This window comes from Glandiceps talaboti, chromosome 15 (assembly GCF_964340395.1).
Source record: "Glandiceps talaboti chromosome 15, keGlaTala1.1, whole genome shotgun sequence".
NCBI classification, from domain to species: Eukaryota; Metazoa; Hemichordata; class Enteropneusta; family Spengelidae; genus Glandiceps; species Glandiceps talaboti.
Window position 1 is genome coordinate 14,488,564 of NC_135563.1, and position 20,390 is coordinate 14,508,953.

A 20,390-nucleotide genomic window follows, 5' to 3' on the forward strand; every position below is an offset into this window, starting at 1 on the left:
TGATTAGAGACATTCGCATGCAACAACTGGTTTATCATCTATGAAAAACTCACCAATTAATTTGTCATATATATCCATAATCACTAAGATAGGGTAGCTTAATTTCTCGCCGAGTCGGCAATGTGGCAGCAGTGATGGCAAATGAATGGTTACCAGCCCTGAAGGGCTCCGCGAAACACCCGAAAACAGATGACAGACACTTTACTTACGGTACTGCAGGATTCCGAGCAAGGTATGGATTACAAACGAACCGTGGAAACAGAAAATTGAAGCAAATCTCAAAAATGATGGACGATTCATCCGCCCACACAAATCGTATTGTCTTCATCTCTCATCTTCCGCACTTGCCATGATTTCTTGAAATGTGACATCAAACAATTCACATCACATGTAATATCAGACAATTTCATGTAATTTTTCTTGTGTCTGTTGTGCAGACTTTGAAAACTAGAAACAAGCAAAATTAAACGAAAACATGACTGATCATTTAAAATTAATTTAATTTAATAGTACACGGATGATGAACACAAACATTATTATTATAATTTATATGTGATATAATTACTCAAAAACGCATTCATTTGTTTGAATTATCTCACATATTAATCTAATTTTCTTATTAACATTAATAGTAAATTTATTTGGATTTGATGTATGGTTTACTATGGTCTTGTTTAATTTCGTTGAACTTCATTGATTTCAAGTTGTAGGTCACAAAAAAATCATTACAATCAAGACATCCAATGACAACCTCAGTTACATCTTGAAATATTAGATCATACTGCTGATTCTCAAAGTTTCTGAGTGACTGTTTTAATCACATGAACATAACTGATGTGATTGACACCTCTTGGTCAGGTGACTGAGTTATAGGGTAAATGCAGGGTTGTAGTAGATCCAGGGAGGTTTTTATCAGTCTATGAGGTACAACGTTTCTGTTGATGTCCCTGGAGTGACAGACTTTGTATTAAAGTGGCCATATGGATGAGAATTTGGTATTTATTTTGGATTTTTATTTTATAAAACAGCTACACTATGTTTTTCTAATTGAAAAAATAATGTGAAATAACATATACTAAGTCTATGTTTGCAACTCAATAAACTGCAAAAGATTAAACAATGTGTAAAATGTTTGTTATTGTACGTACAATAACAAACTTTTTGCACTTTTTGCATCTTTTTGCAATGTACTGGGTTATGAACAAGGACTTGGTATATGTTATTTCACATTATTTTTTCAAGTAGAAAAACATAGTGTAGCTGTTTTATAAAATAAAAATCCAAAATAAATACCAAATTCTCATCCATATGGCCACTTTAACTGACCTAAGAGGTAAACACTTATGTCAGCTGGCATAGGAGGTGCAAAATAATCACAACTGTGAATACTTGAGTGATTCCGAGGAAAATCTTCTAGGTATCAACTACATCATAGACATAGGGAACAATGTATTACTTGTATGTGAATAATTTGTTTGATGAAAATTGTATAATCAAAAAAACAGTACAAAGCAAAATACAATTGCTAAATTGGTATACTAATATTTTTCCACTCCCAGAACAATTCTATTTTAATGAATTTTCTATGCCAACCAGGCAATAAAAGTGACACCATGTTTTAACATTTTTTCGTCATCATAATATGACGTGGCTTAGTTAATAGTTGTGACTATACAAAAGAATATCAAGAAAATCTTCTCTTTTTTCTTTTATATCAATTTGTATAAATACACTTAGTCAGTTATTGTGAGACATGGTGTAGTGAAAGTGATTGTAATGTACAGTGTACCTGAACGATGATAGTCCTCACACATGCTCCTGAATACTGCCCTCTTGAGGCAGACAACTGTGTAGTTTCATAAAAGGTACAACATGCGTTTTTAATATCAACAAAACATGTTTTTGTTATAAAGAGGCAGACAGGGTCAAAATGAAATCAAACAGACTAGTTGAATACATGTGTCTTTTTCTCTCAAATAGTCACCAAGAAATCAAGAACATCTCTACAAATATACATGGCAGATATATGATATGGGGTACAAGAACACATGTGCCCGGGTCCCAATATATCAACCAATCTTTAGTCCAATTTTCAGTTAAACTCTCAGCCTTCATGTTAGTCTTCTTGAGCTAAGAAAACATGCTTAAGATGGTCTTTTTTGGATTAAGTAAACCATTAGTTCTCTGATAAACTGGAAATGATATTGGAAAAAGAAGTGTTGATTTGTGACATGAATGGTTTACTTTTTCTATAGTTTTCCTTTTGATCATTTAATTATCTTGTTATACTTTTTTGAATTCTTACAGGGCAGATACATTGGATCATGTGTTATATCGTTCTGGTTTAATAGCTGCTCTAAGATCCAAAGCAACCAAAGGTAAATGTGATTTCAAATTTAACAAATTTACTGACTTTGATTGCTCATAATGTGGCATTGATTTTGAAAATTAGCTAACTGCTATTGGAGCTTGTTGAAATACCTGGAACTCCCTACCAGACAACTTGAAAACAGCTGAAAACACTAGTATATTTAAAAGGCTATACAAAACCCACTACTTGGACGCTCAGCCCAAGTAGCCAGGTGCTAAAACGTCACCTGGTTTTTCAGCCAGGTACAAGAAGAGATATCACCAATTGTCTTAGTTTCAACTGTTTCTGTCCCCTTGTTCAGTCATGTAACTTTGTATTCATTGCATCCGTTTGCGAATTCTTTGTCACTCTGCTGTGTGTTAGTTCACAATTCGCTCATCGAGTATTTTTTTTTCTCACATTAATTTATTGTGCAGTGTTTTGCTTTCGTTCTGTCTGAGCATGTGTGTATGATTTTTTTTTTTTTTTTGTCCAGTGTGAGGGCCTCAACGGAAAGAAGTGTTTCACTTACTTTTGTACTGTAATACTTACTTGAGCTACCCTGAATAAATATATTTTATTATTATTTAGCTAGAAGGATCTTGAGTTATCCGTCCTTGGTGTGTGTGTGTGTGTGTGTGTGTGTGTGTGTGTGTGTGTGTGTGTGTGTGTGTGTGTGTGTGTGTGTCTGTGTGTCTGTGTGTTTGTGTGTGTGTCTGTATGTATGTCTGTCTGTCTGTCTGTCTGTCTGTCTGAGTGAGTGAGATACAGAGAAGTCTTTTAGATTCTATGGAATTCACAGCGATGTGTAGTACAAGAACAATTAATCAATATCAGTATATATGGTAATTTTTAACACAGCTGCTGTTGGTGTGATGATAACTGCTTCTCATAACCCAGAATGTGATAACGGTGTCAAGTTGATTGATCCCCTGGGTGAAATGTTGAAAGTCAGCTGGGAACATCATGTTACCAGTGTTGTCAATGCAAGGTATGTAAAGAATATCAAGTAAGAATGTAATGCTTCCGTTCATTGCAATACACTGGTAATACACTAAAATACATAAATATGAAGTACAAGTTGTAATACTGGTCAGAATAGTTGTAGTATTTATATTGATAACTAATGATGATAATGATGATTATGATGATGATGTCTTCCGATACTACATGTACCGTTTTCACCTTTGTATTTGTAATTATAGAATCTTTCGAGACATTATAATCGCACCGTGTACTCTACTAGAGTACGTTCGCCCTGCTACCCTTGTATGTATTTCTGGCCTTTTTAATTGTAACAGGGTTTAAACAGGAATAAATGTTCCTTAAAAAATGATGATGATGATGATGATGATGATGATGATAATGATGATGATGATGATGATGATGATGATGATGATGATGATGATGATGATGATGATGATGATGATGATGATGATGATGATGATGATGATGTTGATTGTGAAGACAACGACAATGATAGCGATGACTACGATTATTGCATCAATGATAAGGAATGCGAAGATGATGGAGATAATGATGTAGTTTATATTAACAAAGGAAACATACATAGTGAAAAATGATACACAATCATCGTCTTAACAGTAGACATGGACTCTGTGTAGGAAGTCGGCTCATGTTTTTTAATGGTTTTCACAGAGATGATGAAATAGGTAAATCTCTACAGAAAGTTGTTGATGAAGAGAAAATTGATGTCTCCCAACCTGCCTATGTAATAACTGCCAGAGATACAAGGTAAGCCTCTACCCTAAATTACATGCTGCATACCCTATCATCTCTTCCATCTCGGGTCATCTTTTGATCTGGCACAGATGCAATACTAATAAAAATGATAAAAATCGGATATTGCAGAAAAAAATCCTCTAGAGCAATTCATCAACTGTGACATATACAGTTTATAATTTATAAATTATTTTCCATATTTCTTGTGTTTTTAATTATCAATTCATGTTTTAGTCCAGCTGGGTGAAATTAATTAAATTTATTTTATGAGAAATAATTAATTTTAAAACATATTAAATGATAACATTGTACGTTTATATTTTGTATTGGATGCATTTGGGGCAGTGATCAACATGAAAGGGTAAATATGTAAAATAAAGGACAACTGAAGGAAACTTAAGGTCATGAGACTCAAATTGAAGAACAAACTACTTTTGATATCAGATATTTTGACATTATTGATGATGTGATCTCAATAACTGAAAACCAGCTGAATAAATGAGGTGTGCATTGTATAAAGTCGTTGTTATAAGTAGTGTCTTATTTGGAAACCTGGTATCACAGGAAGGAAAACTTGTAAAAAAAATATTACATAGTTTCCCATACAGTGTACCATAATTTTGTACGGTAATTCTAGCAACATGCCTGTGAAAACCAAGTAGACTTTACCTACTCAGTGCCTTTAACACAACACCGATAATTAACTATTCTGATCATTGTTGGTAGCTTCTTACCGCTGTGGTCAGGATATATGAGCCCACTCTTAGGTTGATTAGATTTGTCCACCCAGGAAGTTAAGGAGAGTGTCGTTCAGTTTGACTCCACTGAATAACAGTTTTTCCCCAGGGCACTCCATAGTTTCCTCATGTATTAACACTGACCACTTACCTTGTCATTGGCTATGCCTGTTGGATGGTTTATTTGTTGATATTACCAATGGCCAATGCACCAATAATTGTAATTTATAGAAGTATAAGACGGTGTTTTCTTTATATTTCAGACCTAGCAGTTGTAGTCTGTCCCAGTCTTTGATTGATGGCGTCCAGGCATTAAGTGCTGAATACAAGGATTATGGTATGTTTACTTTGGTCTGATCACCAAACATGCATGAAAATGAATTTTACAGAGAAATTTTATGTCATATTTGTAGTGATTTAAATTGCTGTGACATATGAACAGTGATGAATGTTTCAGCATATAATTCTAAAATGTTCTAGAGACAGGCAAGGCAAACACCTTGTATGATATCCATCCATCCCCATATCCAATCAGATTATCTACACCAAACCATGTGATATACTTCTACCAATCAAAAGGTGAATTTAGTAATGTATGTCAATGATGGCTGACATAATAAAAACTCCCCAGTATAGTAGTAAGGTTTTAAGAATCTCAGTAACAAAAGGTGAGGTGCCAGTTTTCCATTTCCCAGGGTTCAATTTGTGTCCACACGTACACAGAGCCCCAGGAGAAGGAAATTATGACTGCTGAAAAACATGATTTCACTTCTCTTTTTAAGAAAGACACATGGTGTGATGCAATGATGCAAAATTTGTGTTTTCCAAAGGTTTTAAAACCTCTGAAATGCATTTATGATAGTTCCAGCCACCACACTTTAATTGTGTTTTGTTTACTCTTCAAGGTCTACTTACAACTCCACAATTACACTACATGGTACGTTGTCACAACACAAAGGGTCAGTATGGTGAACCTACTGAAGATGGTTATTACAAGAAACTATCTAACGCTTTCATCAAACTCAGAGAAAAGGTAAGATACAGTGAACACCAAGCTATTGATAGTTGGGTATCAGAACAGATTCAGCATCTGTACTGACAAGCCTCTCTTTTTAGAACTGAATAAAAACATAAGTGGTCAGATTTAATGATCAAACAAGCTTACAGAGCACAAATGACCAAAAATGTTGATCAGCTAACAAAGGTTATAACACACCAAGACATCGAAAGCACAATACTGAAAATCTTTTAACAGCTTGTGCGCTATAACCTTTGGAAATCGTGTTTAGTACCCTTCTCCCAACTTGTACTCAGTTGTGTACAAACAAATACCCCCCAGGGAGAAAGAAGATTATATGAGTGATACGCAACCAAAAAATATCGACATAAGATTTGACAACAAGAAGTATAAATTTTCCAGTTTGTTTTGAAGACATATGTTGGATTAGGACGAAAATTTGGGAGTGAAACACGATTGTATGTCTGAAGTAGAGAAGAAGCTGGTCTGAACAAATGAATGGTTCTGTCTAATCCTAAATAGCTCTACTTCAAAGATGGTAGTAATCCAAAACTATGGGATTGATTGGGGTTTAAGTAGTAAACTATTATAGATGATGTTATCTGGTCAATATGACAAGTAGGTTTGGAACATCACTAAATATAGAGTCTTTGTATGCAATGTAAATAGTTAATGCATCAAGATCCATCAAGTGTTGGGTTGTTTGAAGTTCAAGTTAAATGCTATGTTACGTATTTAATCATATGGGTGCATAGAGGTAGCAAGCATTGTATGCTAACCAGGGAGTTGAGAAAGTGCAAATTGCCATTAAAGGTCCATGCCATGGTGATCAGTATACAGGGCTTTGAGTGTGGTATGGTATTAAAAAACGTATAGAAGCTATTGGTATAATCAGAAGGTTGAGATGTCAAAATCAAACATTGCCATACATTACTTGTTATGTTGTGAGTTTTATACACTTACAACAGAGTACTGGGTGAAATGTCAGAATCAGACAATGTCATGCATTACTTGTCAATATTACGTGTTTTTACACCTAAACAGAGTGCTGATGGTGATAGTGGATACAATAAACATGTCTTCTTAGATGGGGCCAATGGTGTCGGTGCTCTCAAGGTACAGCAGTTGATGGAGCATCTGAACAATACAATAAATGTGACAGTCTTCAATGATGGTTCACAGGGTAAACTTAATGAAAATGTGAGTATTATAGGACATTCAACACCTTCAGATGAGTTTATTGAAAAAAAGTACACGAGTTGTCAAATCATTTTGTGGTATAGGGACTTGAAAGGGTTCAATTAGAAGTCCTGTTTCCAACTTGTGATCCCTTGACCTAGTCCTTGTGAGTTACATGTGCATGTTTGTGAAAACAGGAACTATGCAGTAAGCATGCTTTTAGAGTAAAAGTAGTCAATATATCAAGAATTGTAAACTTTGCTTCAAGGAGGTTCTGTTCGAACTAGTAACATTATCTCCAAAAATTCATGACTTGAGACCTTCCAAGTCAGTTCTGTAGTTTGTTGTAAAGTTGTTGTTAGTACTTATCCCAGGAGAAGTAAAATGTAGAGATGTCAGAAAGCTCATTACTTCTGACCTTTTGACCCTGGTCTCCATTCCAATTTGCTCTATGATCGCCACTGCAAGGTTGTCAGTACTTCCTGGGCAGTCCATCTCCATAGAAGTAGCAATGGAAATATCAAGACATTCATGACCTTTAACCTTTTGACACAGCCCTTCCATGCAATTTGCAACATAAACATTGCTATCAGAAGGTTTTCGGTCCTTATTCCCTTAGAAGTAGAAGTATGAAAACATCAGGAAGGTCATGACCTTTAACCTTTTGACCCAGTCCTTCCTTGTAATTTGCAACATAAACATTGTCACCAGGAGGTTTTCAGTCCTTATCCCATAGCAATAAGTAGAATTTCAGAAATGTTCAAAAGTTATTGATGCCAAATAACATTTTGACCCTTTCCTTCCTTGAATTGTAATTTGTAATGTAAACATAGCTACTGAGAGGATGTCTGGCTTGTCTCTCTGGCAGCAGCCACAGAGTTGATAAAATATTAACATGAACAGCATCAGATATTTGACTAATGAATTGCTTTCTTTAGCACACAGAGGATTTTTTCGGTTTCAGTAGGTTAAGAATTAACCCTGAGGTAATGATGTGGTATTGAAATACAGTTTGTAATTGGTATAAAAAATTCCCCGCAAATTCCTACTGTGTGAACTTGGGCATCTTTGTGGAAACCGAGGTCACTTCAAAATAAACATTTGTAGATAGTCTACATAGTAAACTATAATTGAGGTCACTGAGGTGTTATTTTCATAGCAAACAGTTGTTCATTGGCAAATGAATATACTGCCATCTATAGTTTTAAATCAGAAATGCTTAGACTGTACAATTTCAGATTGTATTTTTGAAAATGTTATTTTATTGTGATGAATTCCTTTTTTGTGTTCTACAGGGCAAATTAAGATGGTTGCAATATTTGTAATATTTGCGCACTTTCTTCACTCAAAAAAACCCACTTCAAATCATTTCATTTTATGCAAAAATGATTTCAAAACAAGTAACGAACAGATCCAAAATGCCTCACTGAGTGAAAAACTACAGAAAATGTTACAATCTCCTGCCATTCTTGTGAAAACATTCTAGGCAGGTCACTTGGATAGGAATGAATGAAACAGTGACTATTTGTCGTAAACTTGACATTGTTGTTTTACAGTGTGGTGCTGACTTTGTCAAACTTCACCAGAAACCTCCTGAGGGTAAGTACATGGTTTATTCCTATACAAACTATGTACATGAGTTTGCCTGGAGAACATTGTTGTACAATATTTTTCTTTTTGAATTTGTATGTTGTAATGTTGTCCATTTTGAATGACATTCAGATTTGCAACTCACCAGAAAGTTTAGAATTTAGAAATAAAAGTGTATTGAGACATTCAGATCTTTCAATTTTGTTATTTGTTTCTAAAATCTCATGTCATTGTGAAATGCAATATGAATTGGGCAGTATTAGTACTAGACTCTCTCACAGTCCTCGGAGCTTCACAGAGATAGCTAAAACTTGGGTTGTTTTGTATGTACCGATATCTACTGCATAATTGTACTATATACTAGTATCCCAGTATCCTTTGCCTTACACATCAAAAAAATGTGATTGATGGAGGCGTACAGTACTGGGATACTAGTATACGAGTACAATATGCAGTAGATATTGATACATACAAAACAACCCAAGTTTTAGCTATTTATGCAAAGCACCAAGGACTGTAAGAGAGTCTATTTAGTGCATCTTTGTCAACCACACCCTCTTTTATGGCACTGTCCTAGATGCACCAAGAGGTTATTTCGATATTTTACAGTCTTGTGGAAGAAATAACAGCTCTGGTTTGCGAGAATGTATTGATGCAGGTTGAATACATCCGTTCTAAGAAAAGTTCATTATTAACCTAAATTTGTCTGTCATTTCAGGTTTATCCTCTGATATTGGTGTTAAATGTATTATTAACCTAAGTTTGTCTATTGTATCAGGTTTATCCCCTGATATTGGTGTTAAATGTATTATTAACCTAAGTTTGTCTGTCATTTCAGGTTTATCCCCTGATATTGGTGTTAAGTGTATTATTAACCTAAGTTTGTCTGTCATTTCAGGTTTATCCCCTGATATTGGTGTTAAGTGTATTATTAACCTAAGTTTGTCTGTCATTTCAGGTTTATCCCCTGATATTGGTGTTAAGTGTATTATTAACCTAAGTTTGTCTGTCATTTCAAGTTTATCCCCTGGTATTGGTGCTAAATGTATTATTAACCAAAGTTTGTCTGTTGTTTCAGGTTTATCCCCTGATGTTGGTGCTAAATGTATTACTTACGATGGTGACGCTGATAGAATTTTATATTTCTTTAAAGAAGAAAGTGGTAAATTTCAAATGCTTGATGGTGATAAAATAGCAACACTGGTAAGTGGTTGTATGACACTTATTAGTTGTATTAAACTGTGAGATGACTGATGTCTTATTTAGGGATGAACACATAGTATCACACACAAGCTCAATACACAAACTTAATTCATTTAGCGCCCCCCCCCCCCCCTGAATGTTCACAAATGCAACATCAACACACAAAAACATTATGTGTAAACCATTGTGAACATTGTAACGATCACAACGCCACTATCTATTCAGTGTAAAAACATAGTAAAACCATTGAAATACTAACTGAAAACCCAACACTGTATATCTTATTAGCAGTAAATTTTACTCAAACTTATCAACATCTCAGTAGTAAATACAGAACATGTTATTATTGGAGGCGTGACAGTTTTCGAAATTTAGTTAGAAGTGCAAAAATGCAGTTCAGCAATTGCATTGACACCAGACCCCCTTCTCCCTAAACAGACAAAGCCTGTTTATTGAGCTTGTGCAACCCCATATGATTGTCTCGTACACCCACACTGTCACATTCACACACCCATCCTGAAAGTGTATCATTGGAAAAGTTATTAAAAGTTCATTGACATTTTTCTGTGATATTTAATTGTTGTTCTGTTTACAGATGGCTGCCTTTATTAAGATGTTACTTACTACAGCTGATGTTACCCTGGACATGGGTATTGTACAGACTGCATATGCCAATGGAAGTTCAACTCAGTATGTGCAGGAGAAGATGGTGGGTAATATCAACATCAGTAATTTATTACACTATAAGTAATAAATGCTTAGCATTTGGGTGTTTGTGACACATGGAATCCTTGTCATAAAGGCTTACCATTTGAAGGATTTATGCAACAATTTACTCGAAAAGAGAACACACCAAAATGATGTGTCACAGTTGGCAGTGGCCATATTAGATTTTGAAGTGACTGAATATTGATATCTTTTTGACCACTTTTTAAAGAAAATTACATTGTGACCCATCATATCTTTCATAATTTGAACTGAGAACGTGTTTGAGATTTCTTGATCAAAATAACAGAAAATGTTCATATCCAAGGCACATACTAAGTTAAGACTCAACTCTGTCTTTCTCACTTCAGTTTGTACCAAGTCTCTGTCTCTGTCTGTCAGTCAGCTTCTTCGCCTCTCTATTCTAATACCCAATGTAGGGAAACTCAAGGAAAAAGGAAGTAACAACTCAGTTTACATTTGGAGCATACTCCACTCAAAATGTATGTATCTGATGTGTTTATCTTTTAGAAAGTTCCAGTGGCGTGTGCATGTACAGGTGTAAAACACTTACATCACAGAGCTGAACAGTATGATATTGGTGTGTACTTTGAAGCTAATGGACACGGAACAGTAAGTTTACACAAAACTCTTTTGTTATTACATTTTTCCATGCAGTTTAAAGTGTGATTGAAATTTCAATCGTGGGTCAAATTCTTACTGAGATGACGCAGTCATTCAATACACCCCAGAAATGATGGAGAAAGGAAAGAAAAGTTGACTTGGAGTAATTTTTGCGAAAGGGCTTTCCAGTAAATTGCCTTCTCAGATGGGATGGAGTACACTCATACTTCAGTTTTTAATGAGACAAAATCGTATTACTTTTATTCTATGTAAATGCTGTTGAAACAGATGTATAACTTTTTATTTCAGTGGCATACAGCTGGTAACTATTGAAAGTATTTTGTGATGGTTTCTTTAATCTCCTTCCCAAAGAAAATATTCATAATTTAAACAATGTATTCATAAACAGATTCCAGCTTTCAGTTTTCTCTTAACTATCAAAACTTGACAAAAGTAACATTTAATAAATATCAATATATGACTTTATTTATTCCCAACATGGGCAATTTCAATTTGCCGCTACACACCAAAATACAAACAAACAATGTGAATAAATATCACGATGACTTTGAAACACAAAGCGATACATTTTAAAATCATGATTGGGGTATACTGAAAATTCACACTTGACGGGAATAAGAAAAGAATAAAAAAACTTGTGCCAGTTTGACCTACAAGCCAGGTATCTAAAAAGTCTGTAAAATGTACTCCATTTCCACATTCTGCCATAGGTGGCGCCCTTTACTGTAAAGAATCTAAGCTGTTATTGAAAAGATTGGGCCACTGTGTTTCTATTTTCTAGAACACTAGTCTAACATTTAATACATGTGTCAAAATATGGTATTGCAAATTCTCTTCCGGTGAACCTACAAATGTAATTTACAGAGATTGATTAGTTCTGTTGATCTAACAACTAGATTGTTTATCCATTGAACTGATCAATTGTTATAAAATTTACCAGAACACTGAAATACTCTTTGTTCCACTCAGATCCTGTTCAGTAAGGAAGCAGAAGAAAAAATCCGTGCAGCCAGTCAGGATGAAAGGTATATTTAGACACCAGCAAATGTTATGCTGTTGTTTCTAATTATGAATAATAACATGGTATCCAATTTGCTATTCAAGAATGATAAACAAACATATAGTTATAATTTTGTTTTGAGTACCTGGTACTCACTATAGAAAGATAGTGTGTATATATATACATAGCACAAGTTTTGTCCATGCTAGCTTGGTATACACCAGTATGGTAAATACATAGTGGTGCTACTTCAACAAGGTGGACAAGGGATTATTAAGACGTGTGATAGAGTTTTGGATGGTAGATCTATTGAAGTAAGATGCTTGATACAATACAATCATCTCATGTAATTGCCGAGATGAACTTTATCCCTAGTTTCTGATATACCCCTTTAAGTTTCCAGTCATAGGTGTTGATTGTCAAGAGATACACTGTATTATGTTTACTGTTCCACCATTGATATCACTTTGATGTTGAGTTGTCAACTTATAAACTTTTCTTCTTGTCATTTACAGTAGTTCATCAGAAAAAAGAGTGGCTGCTGAGAATCTATGTAACCTTATTGATCTTACCAATCAAGTGAGTACAGTGCTGTGTGTAGACCAAAGAGGTCTGTCTCTTCTGTGTATAGACCTAGGGGGTCTGTCTCTTCTGTGACTAGGACAAGCTTAAGGGGGCCAGTCTCTTCTGTATATAGGCCCAGGAGTCTGTCTCTTCTGTGTTTAAGCCCAGGGGTCTGTCTCTTTTGTGAATAGACCAGGGGGTCAATCTCTTCTGTGTATAGGCCCAGGGGTCTGTCTCTTCAGTGTATAGGCCAGGTGATATCATCTGTGTATAGGCCTATCGGTATCTTCTGTGTGTAGGCCCAGGGGTCAGTTTCTTCAGTACATAGGCCCAGGGGGATACACACTCAGATGAAGAAAAATAACTACATGCTCACACACACACACACACACACACACACACACACACACACACACACACACACAGAGACACATACACACACACACATCTTACATCAATTACATACACATCATACATACTATTGTAGCATTAGTTTTTCTCATAAAATTGACTGTTCTCAGACTCTGTTACAATTAGTCTATTGTTTGACCACACAGACTGTAGGTGATGCCTTAGCTGATATGCTAATTGTGGAAACTATCCTAAATTTCCGTGGATGGAACATGGCAGACTGGAATGCGGCCTATACAGACTTACCAAACAGACAATGCAAAGTCAAGGTCAGTTTAACTTTACAACCCAAGATGATCCAAAACTTTGAACTACTTTACCATCTTGTTTGTCTTTCTTTTTATGCTATTTTGTCAACTTCTGCCCAATGTTTACTTGCCCATTGCTCATCTCATACTCCATGGAAAATAAACATCTTTTAGTGTCGCAAATCAAGATTTGAATAATTTTGGTGAACTTGTTAATTTACATACAGGTGAAAGATCGTACAGTGATACAGACAACTGATGCAGAAAGATGTGTAACATCACCTCCAGGACTGCAGTCAGCCATCAATGAATTGGTTGCTAAGTACAACAGTGCCAGATCTTTTGTCAGGTATTTGTAAACATTATGACTAGATGGGATAGGCCAAATGACTAGAGGGACTAGGCCAAATGACTAGAGGGGATAGGCCAAATGACTAGAGGGACTAGGCCAAATGACTAGAGGGGATAGGCCAAATGACTAGAGGGACTAGGCCAAATGACTAGAGGGGAATAGGCCAAATGACTAAATGGGGATAGGCCAAATGACTAGAGGAGAATAGGCCAAATGACTAAAGGGGGATAGGCCAAATGACTAGAGGGGGATAGGCCAAATGACTAAATGGGGTATATTTCAAATGACTATTGAATGAAAGTGTTAACTTTATAACTGCTTTAGGTACATGGAAAATGACAATTTGAACACACAGAAAATAAACCAACTGACATGGCACAGTTTGGTAAAGAACATATGATAGAAATAAATTTTCTTCCATTTGAATGTCAAACTATTGGAGGTTCTTATCTTGATTTGCATATTAATGTTTTACAGACCATCTGGCACAGAAGATGTGGTGAGAGTTTATGCTGAGGCAGATACACAGGTCAGTGTTTATATGTTGATGAGTTGTATGCAATCTTTGTCAGTTTTTCAACAGTTCATTATTTATTTCCACCAGTACAACTTGTATCTATTTGCCATCACATAAATGAAATTTAACGCTTGTTTAATGTTGTGCTTTCCTCTTTTTTTTCAGGAAAATGCTGACCTTTTGGCCTATGAAGTGAGTGTCAAAGTTTATGAGCTTGCACAAGGTGTAGATGGACCTCCCCAGGCTCCTGCTAAAAAATAAACTATATTGTGGTAACTCCTCAGGCTCCTGCAAAATATTAACCTACACTGTCTGTGGTACCTCCTTTGCCTCCCACCAATATATAATAACCTACACTCAAGTCTTGACAAACTTCAAGGCTGGTAGATTTACAAAAAGTGATAACAATATTATACCAGCCTGCATTACTTAAAATTTAAACAAAGTGGCCAACTTCATTGTTTTGGTGTAAAATTCAGGGTTTTGAACTGATCAAATACATTGATAAAAAGTACCCTGTAATTTGTGTCTTTTCTCTAAAGAAGTGCAATTTACACAAAAGAAAATGAAAACAGAGAGTACAACATTGTCATCATGGTGGCAAATATGAATGCAGCAGAGAAATCTGTGCTACTGCTGCTGATTGAAGGGTAAACGATGCGCGCATGTCAGTAGTAATCCATCACAAATTGACAAGCAGTTGCAATTATTTAGTTCCTTTAGACAATTGCGCATGAGCCAAACTCCACCTCTCCAGTCTGATAATAAAATCATGTGGGGATGCGATAACGTCATCACATTTATATGAGTGCAGTAGGGGTAGCACAGATTTCTGTGCTAGAATAACGACTTTTTCTAAACATGAGTGGAGACGATCGTAGTAATTGTAACACGTTGTATAGGAACTAGACTACCATATGGATGGTAAATAGGAATTTATTTTGAATTTTGGATTAAATAAAACAACTTTACCATGTTTTCCTACTTGAAGCAAATAAAGTGAAACATCATCTACCAAGTCTGTGTTTGCGCATCAATAAATTGCAAAAAGCTAAAAAATGACTCAAAAGGTTTGTTACTGTATATGTACAATAACAAACATTTAACATATTTTGTGATTGTTTACAATTTATTTAGTTCTAAACAAGGACTTAGTATATGTTATTTCAGAATTGGTTTTTCAAGTTGGGAAAGATAGTACAGTTATTTTATATCAATTGCAAACCCAAAATAAGTACCCAATTCTTATCCATCTGGCCACTTTTAAAGTCATGGATGAAAGGAGAGATGGCCTTACAACTGAAGAGTGCTTAATTAAAGTCAAAAATGAAATTAAGTGCTAGTAATACAGTTTAGATAGTTGAAACCTAAGTTAGAGCTTGCCATCAAAAAACTATACACATATGACAAAAAAAAAGCAAAACATGAAAAATGTTACAAATTCTATAAGCATATCAAAACATTTATTCCTTGTCATGTTGTTATAATCATATTGAGTGCCATTCTTTACTATTTCATTCTTGTTCTGTGCCAAAGTTCTGTATTTTATTATTCGTGCTCAAAGATATTGATGTTTTTGTTAGTTTGTTTTCAAGGTACATGTAGGTGTAAAGTTTGACCTGTGACCTTTGTGAAAGTTTCAACTTTTGCCTACATTCCTTCACTTTTATGCGAACGATATCTAGTTCCAAGGGTTTCAATATTGACCTCTGACCTTTGTGAGTTTCAACTTTTGCCTACATTCCTTCACTTTTATGTGAACGATTTCTAATTCCAAGGGTTTCAATATTGACGCATGACCTTTAGACACCATTCTGGTTCAAATTTAGGTGCAGCTTTGACCCATGACCTTTAGACACTAGTCTAATTGTGAAAAGTTCAAAATTTGACCCATGACCTGTACAGCGTGCAGAGTATTTATGGTGCTTACCGCTTTTAAAAAGTGATCAATTTTACTTACCAGTACGTTAATCTCTCAATTATTCACTATTATTACATTAAATTTCTATCAGTGAGAAGTCGGGGAATCAGTTTCTCGGGTCAAAGGTCATCTTGGTGCTGTAGCTTCAAACTATCATGATGTCATAAACAAAAATAAATATGCTATTTTATGAAACATTAGATATGAAACTATCTATTTTGGATCAAAAAAGTACATTTATAAATTTAAGTCTTGTTGGAAAATATGAAAATCTTTGCAATATATTTTATGTGTCCGTATGTGAGGTATAATCTCTACAAAGTATTGAATTGCACAAAACGGATTTCAGTTATGTTGTATGTATGTTCAGTGCTATGTATTATTCAACACTATTGTTTTAAAAAAAAGCTCAAATCAAATCAAGTCTTGATTTTTTGCAAGGACGGATCAAAATTAAAATATATCTCAGTTGCTGTGTTTTCATAAAATGTATTTATACAGCGATGTATATGTCCAGGCTATTTGTTGGTTAGCTGAGAAGTGTGATTTTTTTTAGTATCCTGCCTTTTATATCCTATGATGCAAATATTTGTTCAGTGCTATGTATTATTCAACACTATTGTTTTTAAAAAAAAAAGCTCAAATCAAATCAAGTCTTGATTTTTTGCAAGGACGGATCAAAATTAAAATATATCTCAGTTGCTGTGTTTTCATAAAATGTATTTATACAGCGATGTATATGTCCAGGCTATTTGTTGGTTAGCTGAGAAGTGTGATTTTTTTAGTATCCTGCCTTTTATATCCCATGGTGCAAATATTTGTTTGTAAAAGTTTTGTAACAAAAAGATGGTTTAATCATAGCAGATAAGCTCTTCACTGTATTGGAGGAAAGTTAACTGAAATGATTTCAAGTATAGGTAAATGTAACTTTCAAACATTGTAAACAAATCCTTATTCCTCCTGTCAGCCAAACTTATCATCTACTTTTCTGTTTGTGCTTATCTTATTAGCCCTCATAGTAGAGTAGACAGTGGAGAGCATTGTTCAAATAATTGCTTAAGAAATATTTTTAAATAACAGAAGCAACTTTAGAATACTTGAAAATATGGTTTTCAATATATTGGCCCCAAAATCACACAAATCAGATAACGCAATAGATGCAATATGAATATTTATGATATAGCAAGTCGTGGCAGCCATCTTGAAAAAATGGCCACCATCTTTGGTTTTCAAGTGTCCACTTGGATAGATATAAAGAATAATCCGTAATAGGAATATTCAGGCCAAGTTTCATGCTTGTATCGTATTTTGAAATTTCTTCTGTTATTTACTCCACTTACAATGGACAACACTTGAGAGAGGCTTCTACATTTGTTATTGTTTAGTTTTCTGTCTGTAATCGTCACCTAGAGTCTAGAATAGTAATCACCTCATTAGCCTTCAGTGAGCAATACTTCCAAGATGTTTGTGTTTCATTTTTCAGAAGGGGGGGCTGTGTGGTAGATGAAGACTTGTCCTTCCATAATGTTATAATGTGTAAGGTTATGTTTGTCTTGTTTCTCTTTACAACAGTCACATGATCAGATTCAACAGCAACCCGACACAAATATACCATTGCTGTATGTTTGACCTCAAATTGACACCTCAGTACACATTGACCTCAATTTGACCCCTTGGTAAATATTGACCCAGCAGTACACACTGACCCCTGGTACACATTGACCTCAAATTGAACCCTCACAGTACACTTCATTGCAGTGCCTTCCATCACAATCAGTGCCATACCAAGAATAAAACATATAGTACATAAATATAGCTTCTTGTTAAGACGTGTGGAAATGTTAAAATTTATGCTAAGTGATCTGATTCTGTACAGTTTGAAGCATTCTAAATAGGGTAGAACAGTTGTCTAAGTTTGGTAATCTTCTTTCAGTGTCTCCCAAATCCTTCATAGGTTAAATATTAATGATTCTCACTGATGTTGCACTTGGATGATCAACCCTTTTTCTTTAAAAAAAAGCAAAGAAATGAACAACACTGCTAATATTTGTGTATCTCATTACTGCCGTACAGTTGAAATAAACACTGCCCAAGAATAAATAATCACATTTCATGTATAGTCTTGTATTGACTACATGTATCGTGTTTATAGTTTGTGTAGAGAGAGTACAGGTAGAAGTGTGAACACTCTTGTGTGAGGTTTACACCAAAGCCAAAGAAAAAACTGGTAGACGGCCTAGGATCGGACAGGGGTATTACCTTTAAATTTGTCCTGATTAATTCTATGGTGTAAAATTTGTGTTTTGATTTTCACTATGATATTAAATGTAAACAACAGACAGGTGCAACACTTGAAGACAACATGGAGAAGGACATGGTAGATAGCTGTAAAGAGAGCTATCATTCGTATACCTCAGATTCATTTGTGCTGATATAGATTGTTATTTGTCAGTTCTGCTAGTTTTATTGTGGTGCTGTACATGTGTATTAAAAAGAAGGAATTATACATGTTAAATACAAACAATATTATACCTCTCACGTCAGGATAACTTTTCTGGTTGCCAACAACTTGAAATGTTTCAGGAACCAAACAAGTACAAAATATTCATTGTGATATTTATTTTGATTTGAATCACCAAACATTCTACTTCCAATGTATTGGACCAATTGTCATATTAAATGATTCGTCAACACAAGACAATTTTGGTAACTGTTCGCTTGCTGATGTAATACAATTAAGCGTTTTAATTAAGTGCGCCATCATTGTTTGATTCAATAATTCTTTTGTTTTTACAAGTCTTTTAACCAACGATGAATTATCGTTACTATCGTTAAAAAAAAAATATTTTGCACATATGTTCTCTCTTTCCACAGTTCTGTTCCTGTGCATCACATTTTTAATATATTATATGATATACTGTATTTAAATGTGGTTTTGTGATGATTTTTATTTTTTGTCAATGTAAACTTGGACAAGATATTTGAGCTCAACCAAACAAACTTAAATAGCAATACTAAGATATCGACTGTACCTTCCATGTCATGTACTATGTGTTATACATTTTATGTTCAATAAAAAGCGTTGTAACACGAACTAAACAATTCTCCTGTGTGTTCATGTACTGTGTGTTATACATTTTATGTTCAATAAAAAGCGTTGTAACACGAACTAAACAATTGTCATGTGTGTTCATAGGGTAAGAATCAGATTCATATTGCACTCCATGTACTAGTATTACTTTCTGAAAACCGTACTTTTTAGCTTTATCTATATATTTTAAGAATTCGAGCCGAAAACCAGTTGATTCATACTTCGTTTAATATTAATAACGTGTAGTCCAATCGTTCATGCAGCAGATACGTCAAAAACACAATGTAAGCCATCTTCTACTGCGTTTATACATAAAGAAATCTAACACCGAAAGATCTTGACCATGCCCCAAATCCCATGGCAATCTAGAAACACTGGGGAACCCAGCATCGAGTTCTTTACTTACCAGATTTTTCAAATACTAAGCACTGCTTCTTCTTTTTTAGAGTTCTAGCTATGCAATACTGTTCCATCTTATATATATCGCTGAGAACATCATATGCAGTGTCTGGTTGTGTGTATATTTAAATCGCTAAAGCATGTAGACGCCATGTTTTCTGTTGACGTACAATAGTTTCACTTATATCAAAATGCTATCATTTGTAAAAAATATAAAAAAATTTAAATTGTTGGGGAAATAATCGAGACAAGGAAATTTGTCTGTGCTCCACAGAATAGCCTCAAGGAACTTTCCATTGAAAACCAAACTTGATGGGATAGAATTGTCATGGTTTGGCCAAGTGACTTTCACTGAATACGTGTAAATTAGATTGCTATAATCATTGCCATTGAAAGCGAACCACACTGACTTCCGACATGTCAGTAACACACACTTATTATTCCTAAATGTTTCGTTGCACCAAAGTAATATCACTCTGCTGTGTTTTTTATCAGAAGTCACTTCGCCGTTGGGAAGGTAATATTGACGAGAAGAGATGGCGATATCACATGCTGTTGCTTAGTAACAAGAGGTGGTGAAGAAAAACTCAATCGAGCTAATAGCAGTATTGTATACAAAGAAAGGTCCGTTGAATTTCCGTCGATGTATATCATGCATAACACCGGACTTGTTGTGTCTTATTTTTACACAGTGCTGGTTGCTATTGACGAGCCAGA

The 20,390-nt window shown here is 34.8% G+C and overlaps 2 protein-coding genes across 2 annotated transcripts in view; one reads left to right on the top strand and one right to left on the bottom strand.

Annotated features, from left to right (window-relative positions):
* Positions 1–20,390, bottom strand: part of LOC144446975 (deoxynucleoside triphosphate triphosphohydrolase SAMHD1-like) — a 367,634-nt gene that overhangs the window by 187,173 nt on the left and 160,071 nt on the right. The window lies entirely within an intron of this gene.
* LOC144446471 (phosphoacetylglucosamine mutase-like) lies at positions 124–14,523 on the top strand. The gene is made up of 17 exons (XM_078136237.1): positions 124–232; positions 2,308–2,378; positions 3,212–3,341; positions 4,010–4,105; positions 5,094–5,167; positions 5,736–5,884; positions 6,893–7,048; positions 8,584–8,626; positions 9,696–9,820; positions 10,416–10,529; positions 11,057–11,158; positions 12,140–12,195; positions 12,686–12,749; positions 13,292–13,414; positions 13,621–13,742; positions 14,223–14,274; positions 14,428–14,523. Exons 1-17 carry the CDS (start codon positions 135–137, stop codon positions 14,521–14,523), a joined length of 1,671 nt encoding a protein of 556 aa, XP_077992363.1. The 5' UTR covers positions 124–134.

Bases quoted from the DNA above. Each gene is read 5' to 3' on its own strand.
- LOC144446471 (XM_078136237.1), top strand. From the start codon at position 135: ATGGCAAATGAATGGTTACCAGCCCTGAAGGGCTCCGCGAAACACCCG. The intron at 5,885-6,892 runs GCTATTGATAGT...ACACCTAAACAG, and splicing joins TAAGATACAGTGAACACCAA to AGTGCTGATGGTGATAGTGG. The intron at 12,750-13,291 runs GTGAGTACAGTG...TTGACCACACAG, and splicing joins TTATTGATCTTACCAATCAA to ACTGTAGGTGATGCCTTAGC.